The sequence below is a fragment of the Trichomycterus rosablanca genome, chromosome 20 (assembly GCF_030014385.1).
Source record: "Trichomycterus rosablanca isolate fTriRos1 chromosome 20, fTriRos1.hap1, whole genome shotgun sequence".
NCBI classification, from domain to species: Eukaryota; Metazoa; Chordata; class Actinopteri; order Siluriformes; family Trichomycteridae; genus Trichomycterus; species Trichomycterus rosablanca.
This window is the reverse complement of record NC_086007.1, coordinates 13,320,925-13,341,776: the sequence shown is the minus strand read 5'-3', so window position 1 is coordinate 13,341,776 and position 20,852 is coordinate 13,320,925. Positions and strand designations below refer to the sequence as shown.

The 20,852-nt window shown below is 40.8% G+C and overlaps 1 protein-coding gene across 7 annotated transcripts in view; it reads right to left on the bottom strand.

Moving 5' to 3' along the window:
- Window positions 1-20,852, bottom strand: part of msi2b (musashi RNA-binding protein 2b) — a 451,597-nt gene that overhangs the window by 29,673 nt on the left and 401,072 nt on the right. For 5 of the 7 annotated variants that reach the window (XM_063017232.1, XM_063017230.1, XM_063017229.1 and 2 more), the window contains exon 11: window positions 20,004-20,066. The exons of 1 other annotated variant lie outside the window; for it this stretch is intronic. In XM_063017232.1, coding sequence (XP_062873302.1) covers window positions 20,004-20,066 — 63 coding nt within the window. Of the gene's footprint in view, window positions 1-19,946; window positions 20,067-20,852 lie in introns of all 7 variants that reach the window. One more of the 7 variants, XM_063017233.1, reaches the window with a different exon arrangement.

Genomic DNA, 20,852 nt, shown 5'->3' with positions numbered 1-20,852 from the left:
TGTGTGTGTGTGTGGGTTCAAATCTGGGAAATTGGGTTGTGAGTGCCTTCCACATAGATGCATGGGCCCAGAGAATGCCACAAAAACCATAACCCAGACCATAACGCTGCAACAGCCGTCAAAAGTAGGAAGTGGTCATAATAATGTGACTCGACAGTGTAATTATGGCATTATGGTACTGTTACTAATCCAAATTAGCATCTGTCCATACTACATGGCCAAAAGTGTGTTGGGCATCCCATTAAAAAGAATGGTATTAAAAAAGGGAGACCAGTATGTGACTTTTTTCTCAGCTATAACAACAGCCACTCTTCTAAGAAGGCTTCTCTCAAGATTTTAAAGAATATCTGTGGGAATTTGTGCCCATCCAGTCAAAAGTGCATTTGTAATACTGGGCACTGTTGATTGTCAAGAAATCCTCAATTGATGTTCCAGTTCAATCCAAATCTGTTGAGGCCAGGGCTCTGTGCAGGCCACTGGAGTTTCTTTAAACTAAGCTTTTCTTCATATTTTTATAGACCTTGCTTTGTGCACAGTAATGCCGGAACAGGAATGCTGTAACCTCTTGGAACCATATAATATTTTTAAATAATTGATTCATTACACCTGTTAGCAATTGTTGTGGCTCAAACAAATTAATTAAAAAATTAGAAGGGGTGTCCCGATACTTTTGTCCATATAGTGTATATCCAGGCTGCATGTGCATGTGTCTAAACCCAAAAGCATGATAATACTCTTGACAATAAGAGTTCTAGGAAGGTTATAGAATGTTAACATTGTCCAACACCCTATAATTTGTGTTAACAGCCTCAAACATTACACTGCATTAACATAAACACAGAAACATTCAGGCAAGCCAGGCTATGTCCCAAACTGCATATAGTTTAATTTAAATAGTGCTACCCTTAAAGGCGTAACAAATGCTGGTGTACCAAGTGGTTGTCATACAATAATATGTATGGGGCCAGCCCGTCAGCGTTCGTCTCACTATAGTGAGCAGTTGAAAACACTTGTGCACATAATTAACTGGCTTTCAATAATAAGCTGTCGGGGCAATCATGTCCATCCTGAGAGCAGCCAATAAAAACTCAGCCTACGCCAAGACGTTTTGTAAACGTTTTGTAAAAAAGAAACTTACTATCATACTATAATACCCACAAAGACAATAACCTACTACTTGATCACTTGGTACTACCTGTTTCACAATTTACACATAGTACTGTTTTTATTTGCACAGCTCTAGCTCTCATTAAAAGAGGAAGGCTGGAAGACTGAAGCTGGGAACTATTTTGGCTTGGTTTGGCTTTGTTTGGCTCTGTATGGCTCCATGTTTCCTTGCGCCATGTTTCTAGCTCTTGTTACTAGCCATGTTCCTAGCTCTTGTTACTAGCCATGTTCCTAGCTCTTGTTACTAGCCATGTTCCTAGCTCTTGTTACTAGCCATGTTCCTAGCTCTTGTTACTAGCCATGTTCCTAGCTCTTGTTACTAGCCATGTTCCTAGCTCTTGTTACTAGCCATGTTCCTAGCTCTTGTTACTAGCCATGTTTCTAGCTCTTGTTACTAGCCATGTTCCTAGCACTTGTTACGTCATGTTCCTAGCTCTAGTTATTAGCCTTAGTTTGCTGTGTTTAGTTTAGTTTTGCCTTTTTTGTTCTGTCTTGTCTTTTTATATTAAATCTTGGTTTTGTTCTATCATCTCTGCGTGTGTGTCCGCCCCTTTGTCTCGTCCTTAGCCCCGCATGACAAACTGCACCTTTAAGCTCCCCCCTTTTGAGTTTTTAGTTTTTGTTCTGTTAGATGTTTTATATTCTTATTTTTTAAATTATTATATTCTATTTTCTTTTTTTATATATTTTTTAGATTTTATATCTTAATTTTTATTCTTTCCTACCTCATTGTAATGTCGTTGTGTGATAATTGTAATAATTGTAATAACTGTAATCGCTGCTGCTACACCGCAATTTCCCTTCGGGGATCAATAAAGTAATCAATCAATCAATCAATCAGTAACATTGTATCAGCGTTGCTATGCAGCTAGACTTAGTCGCCCATACAAACTTTATTATGCCCCACCAGGCTTTCTGGGCAAGAGACGTCACTAACCATAGCGCATTCTGTCATCTCTTTTTACCTCTTGTGTAGAGGTAAAAAGTGTAGTCTCAATAAAGAGCAAGTGCGCCTCTTCACCCAATAAACAAATATGGTCTTATCCTAAATCCTACCAGTTCTTCTCAGTATTTGAGAGGAACCAGTATGCAAATACAAAGAAAAACACAAAGTGTAGCAAAACTTATATACAAGATACAAAGAAGGTGTGAATCTCGCTCAGGTTGTTTCTGTGAGAACGTTTATGTCAGCTGAAACGTGCCTACACTGCTCATTAATTAGCAGCTCTGTTCCTAATCTTGCTGTCTGCCAACACTTATGGTACATTTTCTGTCTGGATCACTGTGATCTCATCACATATCTTGCACTTTTCCATGCAGAAGTCAGCACCGGAACCTTTAGAGCGAATTACAATCAAGCAGTTTGCTTCGACTATGCACACTAACGCAGACTCCTGCTATGTTTCTCATTTCAGAAAGGATTATTAGGGAATTAGGTTTCAGCCTACAGGAGTAAACGATCTTTTCCTTAGGAAAAGAGAGGAAAAAGAAACTGCACTGTACTGTCTGGCTAAGTAATTAGGATCCACCAAACTGGGGTAATGTTATTGCACTATTACATGTTAACTAGACCAGCGATTTTCAATCTTTTTTTGTCTTAGACCCCCTGTGTTCAAAAACGAAATAAATAAATAATTCTGTAAACCCCTTGACAAGGGTTACAATACTATTCTTACGCATTCAGCAAGAATGACAAAAGGTATTGTGTTCTTGCTTATGGGAAATTCAATGAATCCATTATGTAGGTAAACATCTTGGTATTTTCTCAATTGGATTGATGTAGTGGGTTTACTTCTGTTGAACTGGTGATGGGAGCTTCCTCACCTGGGTCTACTTCAGTGAGATCTGTATCATCAACTGAATCTGAATCATTCGTTTGTTGGCCTTTGCATTTTTGTGGTGGGCAAATCAAATATGTGTCCATTCTCAAAGACCCAACATAGGCTATAGACAGTTTAACATAGATCTATATGACATCACAAGGATCTTCCAAATGCTTAAATATATTTCCCATCCCATCATGTGTGATTCTTTTTTACTCTTCTTTATTAAATGCAACAGGGTCCCTCTCTAAGCTCACTGAGGCCTCGGCCCCCTGGTTGAAAAACACTGAGCACTATATATTATTTAAGCAATAGAACACGAGAGGGAGTGTGTTATCGCCTTCGGCTCGTGCCTGCGACCGAATCACAGCCGTGATGTTATTCGCGATAACACACGACCTCAAGTGTTCTATTGCTTTTATACAACAGCTTTTACAAAATAAAGAAAGAAAATAAATCAAAGAAGTCCTGAATTTCATAATAAATATGCTTTAATATTGACAAAAAGTAGTTCCACAACGAATATAAAGTTTAACACTACAAAGCAGACATCCCAAGTTGCAAAAACTCATTTCAGGGAGGTAAGAACAACAAGAAGAAAAAGTCAAGAACCTTCGAAGAGAAAAAAAGAAACAAAAAAACATCTTGCACACACCAAAGGATATGGGTGAGAACAGAACTTTTAGGAGCTGCTAACTGGGCTATTAAGCTAACTGTTCGCGTTACAAACACATTAATGTTCCCTACATAGTGCACTAGATTGTGTATCGGATAATGCATTCATGTTCACTACATAGTGCACTAGACAATATATTAGACAATTGATTTATGTTCCCTACACAGTGCGCTAGATTGTATATCAGATAACGGATTTAAAACGCGATCGGGAAAAAAAGGCTGTGTCGCCTGCATGCGCGTTTGTGTGCATGAAGTTTGTCGTTACTGGCAACGCGGCAGCGGAGTAATACTATTGTGGTGTGAAAAGACCGTGCTGTTATCACGAATATCAGCGGCCTCAGCGGAACCCTTTTTCACCCATGCATTCTGCACAGGCGTCTCTCTATCTGCTAATCAGGGTACTTACACAGCGTTTGAAGACCCCACCCAAATAGTCCGGCCATCCCGCCCTAGCAGAAATGTGTCTGCTGCAGGTACTGCCGATTATGTCCGCTAGATGGTGCCCAACCACCAGCTAGATAATGCCAGCAACATAATATAAAGATCTCAAGCCCCTGAGTTTGACTCAGCTTTGCTATTAATTGAGAGGGTGCCTACACAGACACACGATTGGCTATGTAACTCTAAGGGGTGGGACAATGGCTGAACAGGGTTTCCTCGTAACTGCTGCAGTTATGACCTCTGCTGGCTGATTGAAGGCACTTGCACAGAGACGGGGGATAATGGAGATCAGTGCGTGACTCTCTGCAGGTAAAAGATGGGCCAGTATTGCACGTGTGTCTTAGAGGGTGTGTGACAATCGCGACTCTCAGGAAAGGTGGCATAATTCCTCAGAATAATTATGGGATGTCTATTTCTATTATTTCTATGCATTCTATTATTTAAGGACCATTTATTACAGATTGTATATAAACAAGGAGTATCAAGTCTACATTAACTAAGAACATGTAAATGTACCTATTAATTCTCCTGCATGCTTTGTTTCTTAGGATTTACATCATGTTAGGTAATAACTACACATTAGCACAGCCAATGGTGCTAATATACACACTCGTATGTTTTCTAATGTAACATCAGTAATGCTGGAAGCTCAGACTCTTATTTTTTTATTTACTGCAGTTACATAATAAAGAAGAAGGTTGAATTGGGTACATCCTGAATCACAGAGATAGGAAACATCCACTAGAACATCTTTAATCATTTACGAAAAGCGACCCGAAAACGCACTTAAGCCAAATTCATTTTTGATGGGCTGCTCTAATAGATGGGCGTCCTTGAGGTTCAAAGGGAGCCCTGGACTCGCCTCTTAATTAGGCAAGCTGCCACCTCATCCTGTTTCCTCTCATCTTCCTAATTGGATCTTTAACAACAAACAAATGGAGACCTTTCGCATGAGCCTTTGGTATAGCCTGTTGCGTTCTTCACGCGGCGCAGGGCGGCCTTTGTTTGACGCTCCCCGGCCTGCCTCGCTCCACAGTGCCCCGCACGGCCGCCGCTATTTGCATAAATATTCAGCCTAATTTCGGCATAGCGGGAGGGGACGGGGCAGGAAATACAAAACGAACACGTGTACAACAAATACACCTGGATTCTTTGTTTGCAGCGTGGCGGCAAATTAGCCCTGGAAGGCTGTTCATTTCGCTGCTGTGACAGGAAAGGTCTTATCTAATAAAGGCCTGCAAAAATTACTTTCATTGTGCAGGTAGATCACTTCTAATGATAGCGCTATCCGAGGCTGAAAAGTGAAATAAAGCGCAGTTAAAAGCACCCATTTACTAACTATAGAGAAAGCCATCTGGCAGAATAGGGTTGCTTGATTACCTTCGCTAGCTAATTCTTTCTTTTTGAGCTCATGCAAATGATTTACTTTGACCAAGTGGAAGCGGAAAAGCTGGGCGCAAAAATGGAGCTGAATTAAACATTGTCATTTTTAGACATCAAAAGTCGCCACAATAATGGCTCAGCTCAGATGTTCCGCTACAGCCGGCCGCTTATAAAATGACACTCTGCATGTTTTATGTTTCCATGAATAACGTACGGATGTAGAGAGGAAGTGAGTTTGTAGAAGTATGTGTGTGTGTGTGTAGCAGCTCTCTTGCATATTTACATATAAATTATCTTCTTAATACTGCAATCTAGCAGCAAGACAAAGCCCAACACGGTCCTTTTCTTTCGGAAGCACAGAAATGCCTCGCTCTCTTTCAAGTCACATGGGTTGTGTGCTTTTGCCCAGAGCCAAATCTAATTACTTCATAATAGTACATTCGGCGAGGAGAGCCATGTGCATCGTTGACAGGTGATAGATGCATAAACTCACTTCAGCTGACTTGATGAATAGCGGTGTGGAAACACGAGGCGCTCGCTCGTGGTGGCCGGACGACAAGTCTGGTCAATTCATCATTCCTCCTCCGAGCGGAGCCGTCGCCGGGCACGGACGCGCTCCGGGGTCGTGTCCGAGCAGCTGGGAAGAGGTTATCCAGATGTGCCTTGGGCTAGGCGACATCTGCACAAAGCCTAAACCCCCCTCTCATCTGCTTTGTGGGTGATGTCCAGAATGACTGCACTCTGGAAGGCTGTCAATCGCACCATTAGGGACCCCATCTGGGTGAGAGCAATCGCTGAGATGAAAGCCTTGGGTGGCTTTTTTTTTTCTTTCCTCCTGCTCCGTGCTATTATACATAATGTCTGATAAAACATCATGAAGAAAACAGATCCGTAGACAAATGCACCAATAAGAGGCTGCTTTTATCAACTGTTATGAAACGGAGAGCAGCACTGCGCCGGCGTTCTGCATAATGAGAGCGACTTTGTGCGTAACTCGCTTTAATGCAAGTTAGTGGTGTCTTTAGCATTTATAGCAGGCAAGCCATCTCCGAGATTACCGCAGGGTCCCATCAGGGGCCTCGCAGTCTGTGGGAAACTTTAATTTCCTCTGCTAAGTATTCAGCATCCCTCACACTCCGGAGTGCTGCTCTATGGTTACATATCAAACCAGTTCTCTGAATGGTGCCACAGAGCCCCGGGGGCCACGGCTGCGTCGCTTCCTCTCGGTTATGATGCGAGAGGCCGCTCATTGTGTCCATCTACTACAGCTGGACGGACAAATGTGAAAAATGTGGCCTTGTCATTACGAAGCTGCAGGGGTGCCAGTAGAAACATTTGAACAGCACAGCTTGCTGGTATTTGCAAATTCCACTGAGAAAAATTATACAAAAGAAGTTTTCTGCTAAATTAATAGCAAAACAGACAGACAAAAACAATATTAACCAAGAGTTTGAGCACGTCTTTGTTTAAAGTTTAAAATCTCTGGAACTGAGCTGGATATTGTATATTATCTATTATTTTTACTCATTCTACTCTTTAGTGACCCCTAAAGTCCTGAAAAAAAGACCAATACTAGAAAGAAGCATCCCTTCAGCCACTCAGGTGGCGCAGCAGTAAACTACACTAGCACACCAGAGCTGGGATTTTGAATACATCGTTTCGAATCTCAGCTCTGCCATCCGGTTTGGCTGGGTGGCCACATGAACAACGATTGGCTTGTTGTTTATACATGGAGGGAATAACCGGATAGGATGGAGCCTACACAGAGTTGAGGAATAATGCTGATCAGGGTGTGGCTCTCTGTGCACAAGGCTGATCCGCATATGAACTCGCCTCGTGCAGGTGAAAAGAGGCAGTCGGTACTGCGCTCGTGTCGGAGGGGGCGTGTGTCAGTTGCAAAGCTCCTTCAGTCAGCAGTGGAGGGTTGTACTGGTAGAGATGAAGCGTAACACAATAAGGGTAATTGGATACGACTAGATTAGAGGAGAAAATTGGGGGGAACAATCGAAAAAAAGAGTGTATGTAATTACTGACTATTTTAATTACTTAGCAGATATCTGTCTTTATTTTTACTGTGGCTGGTTCAAATCAAACATGTTGAAGCTGGAAATGCAGGTAAGAATTTACCTCAGCAAATAATTAAGCTGTGGCATATTTCAGTTAATGCAAACTAATAAAAAGTGTACAGAACGTTAACAAATAAATACAGAATGTCCTGATCTTACATTAGTTGTGGCTGAAAAATATGTAAATAATGAAATAAAGACTAATAATAACCAGACAGTCTGAAGAAATTAATGTTAGTGATTGTATTGTGGTTATGAACAGAACCCTAGTTAGAGTTTCGGAATTGTAGACATTTTACTAACTGTTTTCTTATACCTTCCTGGTGTGTTGTTTAATAAAATAATTTAACATTTAATGTAGTAATAATAATAATAATAATAATAATAATAAAATTATACACCGATCAGACATAACATTATGACCACTGACAGGTGACGTGAATAACACTGATTATCTCTTCATCACAGCACCTGTTAGTGGGTGGGATATATTAGGCAGCAACTGAGCACTTTATTCTCAAAGTTGATGTGTTAGAAGCAGGAAAAATGGGTGAGCGTAAGGATTTGAGCGAGTTTGACAAGGGCCAAATTGTGATGGCTAGACGACTGGGTCAGAGCATCTTCAAAACTGCAGCTCTTGTGTGGTGTTCCCGGTCTGCAGTGGTCAGTATCTATCAAAAGTGGTCCAAGGAAGGAACAGTGGTAAACCGGCGACAGGGTCATGGGCGGCCAAGGCTCACTGATGCCCGTGGGAAGCAAAGGCTGCCAGACGAGCTACTGTAGCTCAAATTGCTGAAGAAGTTAATGCTGGTTCTGATAGATAGGTGTCAGAATACATGGTGCATCACAGCTGCAGGGCTGATTTGGCAGCAAAAGGGGGACCAACAGAATATTAGGTGGTCATAATGTTATGCCTCATCGATGTGTATGTAAAATACATTTACACTATCTAGTTCAGTGAAACGTCACTATTTGCTTATAGAATTGACTGTATATACTATTATTAATATTAGTAGCAAATATTCCAGCTGTTGGCTAGTATATGTTCCATTTGACTAACACACTTCTATAAATGTGTTTAGTATTCATTCAAAAAATGGTCAGAAGGTTCATGGAAATGTGACATACTTAGTAGTTCTTTTAAAAAAGTTCAGGCTTTGCTTTGTCCTATATGTTCCTGGCACTGTTTTCTGTTAATCTGGCAAAAAAAAAAGTCCCAAAAACACATAAAATGTGTTTGCATGGCAATTTAATACAAAATAAAGTGTTAATGAAGGAGAGAAGCAAAGCTGCGGTGCTTTCTGCAGCTGGATCAGGCTCGGCGGACTCCGAATAGCTCACACCTGACCCGTCAGCACTACATTACCACAATTAGCCTGCTGAGGCCAGCAAAATACTGCCAGTTAAAGTAGCTTTCCGTGATAGGAAGCAAGAAAAAGCTGACGCTCCGCACGGTGACTTTCAAACAGTTTTCTGCAAAGCGCAAGGACCACAGCCGGCCTTGAAAATAGCATTTCATACAATCATGTACTGTAGGCAGAAATGTCAGACACGGTAAATCCATCAGAGAATGTTAAAGAGGGAATCCACGCTAGAATTAAAAGAAAAAAAGAAAAAAGAGAGAATTTTAAAAGCACTAAAGCAGCAGTTCCTCTCTCAGATGTGACGCTATCTTATTAAAGCGACTAAATCTCTTCATCTTTCCGTAAGAGAAGTTAACTTTGCTTAAATCCTGTTAAAGAGTGTCAGCGAACTCATCAAACGCTCTCCGAAATTAGCCTGGGATTTATGAACATGCGCAATTAGCTTTTCCATTTCCACCTATGCCATGTTTAAAAAATTACTCGCTGCCTTCACTGCCTCCAGAGATTCTCAGTCCCTATTCTCAGATGTTTTTTTTTTCCCTTCCCCTTGTAGCCAATAGGTGACTAATTATCATTACCAGCTCTTCCTCTAAAGCACATGACATCTCATAAATAGTCCACAGATAATTACATTTAAATTATAAATATTATATCTAATCAAGCAAATATCTCAAATCTTCCGAGACTCGTCATTAGCCTCTGCTCGGCTCGTGGATCTCTCTTTGTGGCGCACAGATGGAGAGGGAAAGTGGACAGCTCGCTACGAGACGGAGAAATGCACATCCGTCTTCATCAGGAAGGGTGATGCATGAGTATGGGGTCTGATTCATATTTTCTCCTCGGACGGATGGACGTTAAAGAAGCTGCTTGGATTGGTTTGCACCTGCTGCCGGTTAGCAGGACACTCGGACTCTCACACACAGCTGTGGACAACCGCCTGTCCTTCCACATGCAGCAGCTAATAGAGAGTGACACCAGCTTTTTCAGTCTGCCTTCATCTATTTCTATCTCCAAACCCACACACACACAGAAGCACTTTTACCAAGGGTGGGTTTGCATAGAAACTGTAAAAATGGGTGAGAAATGAGATCTTGTGTGTTTTGTCTCCCAGTTCCTACAATAATTACATTTAGCAGACGCTTTTATCCAAAGTGTGTATATAGTCTAAGCATTTGATGGTTAAGGGCCTTGCTCAAGGGCCCAACAGCAGCAACCTGGCAGTGGTGAGGCTTAAACCAGTGACCTTTGGATTACTAGTCCAGTACCCTAACCGCTAGGTTTCAACTGCCCTATACACCGATCAGGCATAACATTAAAACCACCTCCTTGTTTCTACACTCACTGTCCATTTTATCAGCTCCACTTACCATATAGAAGCACTTTGTAGTTCTACAATTACTGACTGTAGTCAATCTGTTTCTCTGCATGCTTTGTTAGCCCCCTTTTATGCTGTTCTTCAATGGTCAGGACACACACTGGACCACCACAGAGCAGGTATTATTTAGGTGGTGGATGATTCTCAGCACTGCGGTGACACTGACATGGTGGTGGTGTGTTAGTGTGTGTTGTGCTGGTATGAGTGGATCAGACACAGCAGCGCTGCTGGAGTTTTTAAATACCGTGTCCACTCACTGTCCACTCTATTAGACACTCCTACCTAGTTGGTTCAACTTGTACATGTAAAGTCAGAGACGATAGCTCATCTATTGCTGCTGTTTGAGTTGGTCATCTTCTAGACCTTCATCAGTGGTCACTGGACGCTGCCCATGGGGCGCTGTTGGCTGGATGTTTTTGGTTAATGGACTATTCTCAGTCCAGCAGTGACAGTAAGGTGTTTAAAAACTCCAGCATCATTGCTGTGTCTGATCCACTCATACCAGCACAACACACACTAACACACCATCAACATGTCAGTGTCACTGCAGTGCCAAATAATACCCACTCTGTAGTGGTCCTGGTAGAGTCCTGATCATTGAAGAATAGCATGAAAGGGGGCTAGCAAAGTATGCAGAGAAACAGATGGACTACATTCAGTAATTGTAGAATTGTGGAGCTGATAAAATGGACAGTGAGTGTAGAAACAAGGAGGTGGTTTTAATGTTATGGCTGATCAGTGTATATATATATATATTCACCTAAAAACAACAATTGCATACAAATTATGCTTTACTGGTAAATCAGAAGCCAGAACAATGTTAGCGGTTCCAACTCGAAGGTTGTGGGTTGAATCCTGACCACTGCCACTGTTGAGCCCTCGACCAAGGCCCTTAACCCTTTGACCTCCAGGGGCGCCATACAGTGACCGACCCTGAGCTATGACCCCAACTTCCAAACATGCAAGGATATGCAGGGGAAGAATGTAATTGTTTTAATTGTAATTGTTATTACTACTACTATAATATGTGGCTGGATGGGCTTAAGGGTTAAATGTGTAAGTTTTGTTCTATAGTAACCCATACTTTGTGTTTACTTGAATGTAGGAGGTAAAAAGGTTGCCAGTTCTTCTATAGACCTTCTCTAGACCTTCATGCACAGCCCAGGTAACATCACAGCCCACACGTGTTGTGCTTCTGCTGAATTTCCAGTGCCAAGTGAACTTTTGTATTATGAGTCATGTTTTTCTGCGTCTTAGCCTTAAGAAAGATTGCAGGGTTCAGACGACTCAAAAACAGTGTAAGCAATTCAGTGTTAAAAACCATGTTTTATTTAAGTACAAATAGTTTATTTTATTTTATGAGTGTAATCACAAAGGTTAATATTCCTTTATTCATTTAATTAGGGAATTGGGCAGTGAAATGTTTATTTTACTGCTGTACTTTATTTATCTATTTTATTAGCTGGTAAATTTAGTTTACATTGATTCCTACACTGTATTAGGTGCATTACTGTTAGTACTTCTCACCAATCACAGCTCAATATCCCTGTCTCCAATTCCCACCCATTCTCAGTCTACCAAGTTTAGCCCTGATTGTCTATGTATTTCCACCGGTTTTGTGTTCCCCTAATTACCTTTATTATGTTCACCTGTTTTGAGTTAGTTCCTGTCCTTGTGTTTCCCTATTTAAACCCCATTTGTGGTTCAGTTTGATGTGACGTATCAGAGAGCACAAAAGCCTGTTAGCAAGGCGTTTGTAATTCTACAGCCCAGAGTTTTAACCATAGTTTTATTTATTATATGTTGCATTTGCAGCTTTGGCAAGTCTTACATAAAACTGCAATGCAACTAGCTTAAAACAACAGGTTTGTAGTTAGTTTGTAGTTGCTGACTGAAAAAAAACCCCAATCTATAATAAACAGGTGACACTTGCTTGATGATTGTAAATATAACATGAGCAGGAATATTGATTTTACTATTTCTATCCAAAGTGCCATGCTTTCAGTGTTGCATGTGCAAATGCAGCTCTACCGTGCAAATCTATACTATACAGTAGACCCTTGACTTACGAATTTAATTGGTTCCAAAGGGCTGTTCTTAGGTCAAAATGTTCGTTAGTTAAACCTATTTTTCCAATAAGAAATAATGTAAATAGAATTCATCTGTGCCAGACCTCCTAAACCACCCCCTTACCTAACCCTTCTAATGTCTTAAATGGTCTTTTTTGTTATAAATACAAGTATATTTTCCCTTAAATCTAAAATTATAGAATATACATTACTGTAATAAACAATAATAAACAACAATACACAGTAGTACTGTACATAAAACACACATCACATTTCAGTACAGTACGTGTGCTGTACCATACACCGTAATACATTTCCTTCTTTTTATATAAAATGTATCTACCAGAAACAACAATAACTCTCATATTTCTCTATTATTTCCTTTATTTCAGTAGTGTTGTATTTTGTAGGTGTAATTGCATGAAAGAAAGAATACTTTACTGAGCCGAGTTCCTTCTTCTCTCTCACTCACTGTCCCCTCTGTCTGATACACAGTGACAGCTACTGGCAGGACTAATTATACAACAACGAATAGTGATTTTTTCATTTTCTCACCACTGCGCTTCATTTGCACATTCTTTGTGGACATTTTAATATTGAATTTTACAAAAAATAAAGAAAACACTGTTCGTAATCCGAAATGTGTTCGTACGTTAAGTTGAAAAAGATAACCCAAATTGTTTATATGGTAAATGGTTCGTTACTCAAGGGTCTACTGTATTTCAGTAATACATACCATTAAAATGCACACACCTTACTAGATGCCACAATACTTTCTACTTGATCTACCATACATCTACATCCATCTCTACTGAGAGCACTACTAGTGCAGCATGCAGTCAAGTCAGTCACAAACAGGTCTTAAGACAGGCAGAGGAACAAGGTAAAATGTAGTAAAAGAAAGTAATATATCTAAAGATAAAACAAACTTAACTCAACACAAAAGACAGAAAGGGGACAAAAAAATGAAAGAAATGGGCAAAACAGGTAAAAACTGAAAGAAAAGAAAGTGGGTTGAGCAGTGTGGGTTAAGAAGTGGAAGTAGGGCATTAGGACAAACCTTCCAGTGGAGTATGAGCAGAAGTGTCTAGGGAGCAACTCCTAGTGTCTCAGACTCACATTGGCTTTCAGCAGGCCCAAACCAAGCAAGAGAGAAACAGAGATATGACCAGCGGGGTCAACACTCGCCCCACCTTTGCTTTCAGTTTCTACAATCTACAGTACATGATGTTAGCTTCCCTCCCTGAATGATTGCTAATATCTAACTAGCTTAACACATCAAATAAATCATGTGACGGTTCTCATCTCCAACAAGTAACCACTTCAGTGTAGAGTCTTTGTGAGTACCCAGTATGAACCTGACTGTACTGTAGCTTAGATACCACTTGTAAACATACTGTATACTTCACAAATAATAGAAGCGCTGTTGTTAGCCCCGTTCGGATTAAAGGAGTATCAGGGGAACCCAAGGTGACTCCAGCTTGTACAGATTCTCATCTGTGCAAGGGCAGTGTTTTTCTTTATCCTTAACTGAGAAAATGACTCAAGGTTTCCAGGTTTTTCAGTTAAATCAGTACTGGTCTGTGGTAAAGCCTTATCCGAATCAACATCTGTATTTTTATATTCTCTTTTTGTTAAGTTCTGGAAAGAGTGTCAACCGTTCTGTTGGTCTAGGTCAGGGGTGCCCATACTTTCGTGGCTTGAGATCTTCTATTTTCCGTCGGTTGGCCTCATCATTTTTCAAAAAAGCTTTGAAGCTTATTTAAATGCACTTCAGTTGCCTATATTGATATTCAGCTTTACTCAAAAATCACACTAACCTTAGTCTGATAATTTGCACTGAATGGTATCAGCCAGGTTTATGTAGTGTGGACAATAGCTGCTGGTGCTAATCCTCAAGCAGGCTTCAGAATGTTCATCAGTAAGGGTGGACCAATATTTAAATGTAATTATTTTCATGTGGGAAAAGGCTGATTCACTCAAGTAGGTTGATCTGAAAAATGCTGTCAAATATGTGGCACATTTTTTTATGTTTGGATATTTTTCCTCAACCAGCAAGCTCCAAAATTGTCCAGTAGAGGCCCTTGACTTTATATGAATGTCAGATTGTAGTCTTTGCAGTGTTCTTGCCTGAATCAAACCATTTTTAGTTTCTTTGTGCTTGGTTGCACACTCATCTTCACAAACAGTGTAGGTTACAAAAGGAAAAATGCAAAAAAATGGCACCAACTGGCTACTGATGAATTAAAACTTTCTAGATTAGCGGTGCTTTAGGCGGGCTGAGGCATATCTATGGTAACAAACAGTGGACACATTTCATGTCAATCATGTTGACCTGTTTGAATGAGGCGCGAACTACGTATTGGGCACCCCTGGTCTAGGTGATAGAACTGTATCTACACCCTTTCTGAATTGTTAAAGCATAAACAGGAGAATTAGATGGATATCAATTAAAAGGGTGATAATAATAACAACAGCTAATTGTCAATCTCAACAATTCATTGAAGTTAATGATAGATGCTGGCAAAAAAAAAAGCATATTAAGTCTGGTTAAATAACCTTGTCTGATGCAAACAACAGATTCATGGGGGGAAAAAACAACAACCCACTTATCGTGTCCTAATTTTACCCAAATTGTATAAGTACAAGGGTCCTAGTGGGTCTTAGGCCTATCCTGTTAAAATTTGGCCCACGGTGGGCACTTGGTACTCAGTCTCAGTATTGCAAGACATCAGGCACCCGCTCATACCTAAGCACAGTCTACCAATAGTCATTTTTTGGGAGGAGAGAGGAAACCCTGATGGCAAACCAACACATCTGCTACCTAATGAGCCACTGTGCTGCCCCATTGATTCATTTATTAATTGATTCATTTTTATTAATCACAGTGAGTCCAGTGCCACCCAAAAACAGTAATCTGACCATTACGTATTTGTGATATTTAAACACTAAGGGTTGGTTTCACAGACAGGGATTAAGCCTAGTCCTAGACTACACAGCATTTTGAATGAAGAATCTCCATTTAAAGCAAAATGTAGTCCTGGACTAGCCTTAATCCCTGTTTGGGAAACCAACCCTTAGTTACTTTGATAGCCACAGTTTTAGTATAAATGGGGCAGATTTATTTATTGTTTCCATAGCGATGCCTACGCCATTAATAAGTCCATTATCTGAAATTTTGTACAGGTCTTTGATCCAGTAATGCCACAAACATCTGCATAATCATGAAATAGTTCATTGTAACCGAGGATTGTGACCAAGGATCATTCTAGGGTAATTATTAAAAATGTGGACTAGGATGCTATTAAAAGTGTGCCAAAGATGGCAATCAATTTTGAAATAGTGTACATAATGTGCTCTCAACATCTGGGTAGTGTGGGTTACATAGGGAAAAATGCTACTGATGAATGAAAACTTTCTAGATTGGCAGTGCTTTAGGTGAGCTGAGGCATAGCTATGATAACAAACCGCAAATTAAAGAAACAGTGGCCATATTTCATGTCAATTATGTTGACCTGTTTGAATGAGGCGGGAACTACCAGTGTGAACTGTATCTACACCCTTTCTAATACACAACCGTCAAACAGTGCTCTGTTGTCTTGGTCAGAATATTGATGTGAATCAGATTTTAGTCTAAAACTAGTGAACTGGTGACTAGCTCACTAGTTGTTTGCCAAACATTCTGACCTGCCCTATCGGTCCAAAGCTAGACTACGTCCAAGTCCGACTCAGCTGGATCCGTCTGTGTCCTTGCGGCAACGTCAGCTTTGGTTCTGAGCAAATGGCTTTTAACTCACAGCCCACACAAATGCATCTTGCCTTGCACCTAGCAGTAAATGTATGCACAGCAGGGGTGTATAAATTCATCCTGGCACTTAGATCGGCTCGGTAATAGATGATGAAGTCCCCAGAAAAGGTCATCGTTAAATGTCAGCACTCTGTCTCAATGGCTTTCCTGCTTGTGTCACAGTGCGGCCATGAAGAGAGTTTGTTATTCAGCTTCACACAGTCCGCTATCAATGCCAGCCTAGCGAGTGCACTTTTACCAACCTGATTTCCTCTGCCCCTTTATAAAAGACACCGTGGCTGTGTCAGATTTCAACACGATTCTTTCTCTCTAATGGAGAAAAATGGTCCAAACCTAAGTCCTGGGTATCTCTCGAGTCCAGCCCGTTTGGCATCGTTAAATGGTGCTTAAGACACTCCACACTATTCTAAGTGCACCACTAGAGTTAGCGCCGAGATATTCATTTCTCATTTATTGCTTAGCAAGTTCTCTGATCGAGCCTGCTGCATTTCACACCCGTAAATGGAAAGGAGATGCAAAGTGCAGTGTTTTTTTCTCTTCTCAGGATTAGCCGCTTTAGCAGCTCACTAATCAGAATCAGACACGTCTGATTGAGTGGAGAAGCATGACTGATTGGCTCATGCTCCGTCGGCTGAGCTCCGGCAGACCCGGCGCACAGCCACTTTTACGCCTGTCTACGAATTACACCGAGCTGGATGGCTGGCTGCTTAAGAGCAGGTGTCGTTGGAGTGCACTCGAGTGTGTGCTTCTTGCAAAAGAGAGTGTGCACACAAGCTTCGGTGTAAAGAACCGTACGTGAGTGAGTGAGAGCGGGGCCGGTACTGCATGGTGCGCGGCGCGGGGAGAAAGTGTGTGCTCATCGCTAGGAGCTGTCAAAGGGCCGCATCAAACTGGCACTCAAAACCCACTTTCTGACAGCCAATTAGACAAGGCCATCACTTCCCGCTGCGGTAAAGGCCAGCTGCAACAGTAAAGGCCAGCGTTGAGAGTAAGCTGCCCCCCCTCCCTGCATTTATTTATTTAAGCATCACCACGTCTTACAGACAAAGGCAGATTGATTGATTAAGCTATCTGAGTGCTGGATCGATACCTGAGGTTGAAGGAGAGCAAGGCAAGTGCTAAATCTGCAGCCTCACAGATTCCGGTCAGTCCAATCAAAGATCAAAGCCCGGTCCGAGGGCCGGTGTACGCCGAGGAGTAATTAAGTATTCATGAACTGGCTAAAACTATGAGAAATTAAGATACTCAGTCACACAGTCGGGTTTGGACGGCAATGTGAGGGGTTAGGAAAACAACACTCCATCTACAGCAGAGCAGAGGTCGGCACTAAACACTGATCTCAGACCAGATTCTGCAGTACACATCCTGCATTCTGCAAGAAACTGGTCTCAGGTCAGTGTTTAGAAGCTAACCTACTGTATATTTAGTCATACTGACTGCAGGGTAGGAGAGGATTAGAACAATGCAATTCTATTTTGTTCTAACGCTGCAGTCTTTGTGCATGTATTTTCATCAGTGTGTAGGTACATGTGTATAGCTTAGTTCACACTAGCACACATAAACTTTAAAATGCTTTTTCTTTTATCCATTCTGCATTTGCAGCCTCACATAAATGGCAATTGTACATGTAGTTTTTGTGCTTTAATACAAATATGAAAAATTTTGTTTTTAAAAAAATGCTGGCACGCACGCTTCTGTTTCTATAATACATATATATTGATATTATACAGTATATATTTTTATAGTATACTATTATATATTGTATATTATCTATTTTTTAAATCTATTTTCCTTTTATTATATTTTCTAAATATGTAACTAAGCTTTGGCAATACGAATGTCCATATTTCGTCATGCCAACAAAGCTACATTTGAGTTAAGTTAATATGGCCAAAATATGTGGACCCCTTCCCGCTTACTGAATTCAGGTGTTTCAGCCACACTTACTCCACACATTTCCTGTTTTGGCATGACTGTGCCACTGTGAGCATAGTGATGCCCATAAAGACATATGTTTAATGTCTGACATGTGTGAGTGGGACAGTGGTAGCCTTTGGGCAGAGCTTTGGGCTATCGATTGAAAGGTTGAGAGCTTAAATCCCAGCTTTGCCATGCAGCCACTGTTGGACCCTTTTGCAAGGCACTTAACCCTGTTTGCTCCATAGGTGCCATACAATGGCTGACCCTGTCCTCTGACCCCAGCTATGCGAAAAAAGAATTTTGTTGTACTGTACACCTGTATATGTATATATGACAAATAAAGGCATTATATTAATGTAGAGAAACTGTAGTGGCATTCACAAAGTCTTGACCTATACCCCACCAAACACTTTTGGAATTGCAAACTGGTCCAACATTACAAATGACTGAATGGCAATAAATTATCACAGATTATTATTAAATTAAATCCAAAAGAGTAAGGCCTGCTACAGTTGGAGGAGGGTGTGCTTTCATATCAGTTATAAAATAAGATATATAACAAGCTCATGGTCCACCTAACTTTGGCCATATAAGATATACAGAAGATATAACTCTTTGGAATGCAGGGGTATTTTTAATTTTATTTTATTTTATCTAAGCACTAATTAAATACCCTCTCTTTTTATGTCACATATCTGGTATCATTTTGTAAAACATGACTTTAGCTATATATATGATTTAACTTTAAATAATTAAAATAAAAAACGTCATGACTGAAAGGGTGAGAATACAGGGCGGCACCGTGGCTCGGTGGGTAGCACTGTCGCCTCACAGCAAGAAGGTCCTGGGTTCGATCCCCAGACGGGGCGGTCCGAGTCCTTTCTGTGTCTGCGTGGGTTTCCTCCGGGAGCTCCGGTTTCCTCTCACAGTCCAAAACATGCAGTCAGGCTAACTGGAGACACTGAATTGCCCTGTAGGTGAAAGGGTGTGTGTATGTGTGTCTGCCCTGCAATGGGCTGGCGCCCTGTCCAGGGTGTTATTGTGTGCCTTGCGCCCATTGAAAAGCTGGGATAGGCTCCAGCACACCTCCGAAACCCTAATTGGATAAGCGGTTAAGAAAGTGAATAAATAAATACGGTTGAACGACTCTTTAAATATCGCATTATTCATGCTCTTATGACTCTTGATTCATCAACTTTGATTCTGATTCTCTGACTCAAACGATCACTGAAACTCAAAAATTAAATCAAATTAGCGGGATAAATATTAACAGATTGGTGTGTTAGTTCTTGCTCAGTTTTGACTGAAAATGACAAAAATAACGTAAGATTATACAAAATAATTATAATTATAATAACGTATTAGTATTAAATAATTATAAATGTAGAACGTAGCTTTACATTCTGTACTATAGCCAACAAACATTCCTCAAAGAATGAATCCTAAATGACACCACATGGGCTGCATAGTGCACTTCAAAGTGTAAATATTCCATTATTTAAGTGCCCTATGTGTTGCACGAAAATGACTTAAAATATTTAAAAATTAAGAATCTGTTTACTCCACATGAATAAAGCCTTATAAATGAATAAATATATAAAAATAGCAATGGGATGTTAAGGTTTAGACACTACACATACAATTGCCATTTTGCCATTTCCATACAACGCTATTCATTCTTGACTATGAATGCCAATGTATGTTCATTTATGCTAGTGTGAACTAGATCTAAATGTGTATATGTGTGTGTGTATGAAAGTGTGTATGTGTATGTGAGAGGACAGAGGCGGCTAAAGGTAACAGCAGCATGGACAGAGCGGCCAGCACACAGATATCCGGCCAGAATGTTTACCTGGCCCTGTGCTGTGCGGGTATGCTGCGTAGCCGCCTCTTCCACAGGCCCCCCTACCTGAACCACGTGCTGCTGCCACTGCCGCCGCCGCCATCGGACCGTACGCCGCTGCAGGGAACCCTGAACAAGAACAACATAGACGGATGATTTGTTAGAGGACACGAGAGAATCAGGATTCAAATCTGGTTTGTAGTGTTATTACAAGTAAATAAAAACTAATGAGAATACCATTGAGAAATTGATCCCAGTCAATTTATTAATTTAGGTTAAGTCAGGACAGGAGCAAACCCCAAGCAAATGGTTTTTAATGCAGTTCTGACTGAAGTATTGGGGTCAAATATTTTAAACATACACAGATATTTCTCTACATTATTTGATTCTTTTGATGATATTATACACTGTAGTTGGTGAAAGGTGTAAAATACAGAAACAAGACCCTAGTCCCAGCCTTGCTTTTATACCTAATTGCCCGATTGTGTCATGCTTCCTCTACACCAATGCTCTGATTGAGGAGAACAAAGCTTACCCACGCCCCCTCCGACACGTGGGCAGCAGCCATATGCAATTTGTCACCTACTCTTCGACGAGTGCAATGCGGATCAGCACTGTGTACTAAGAGACACACCCTGAGAGCGCTCTTTTCACTCTTTTCTCTGTGCATCAATCAACCAGCAGGTCATAATTACATTAGTTATTAGAAAGACCCTGTCCAGCTTTTAATATCCCACCCCTATCTGAACAACAGGTCAATCGTTGTTCATGTTGCAGGCAGAGCTGAGACACAATACAATGTATTTGAGAACCCAGCTCTTGTGTTCTAGCATGTGTTTTTACCGCTGCGCCACCTGAGCGGCCACATTGTCTCTGTTAATTTGGTTTTTATTTTATTTTATTTTATAAAGTATA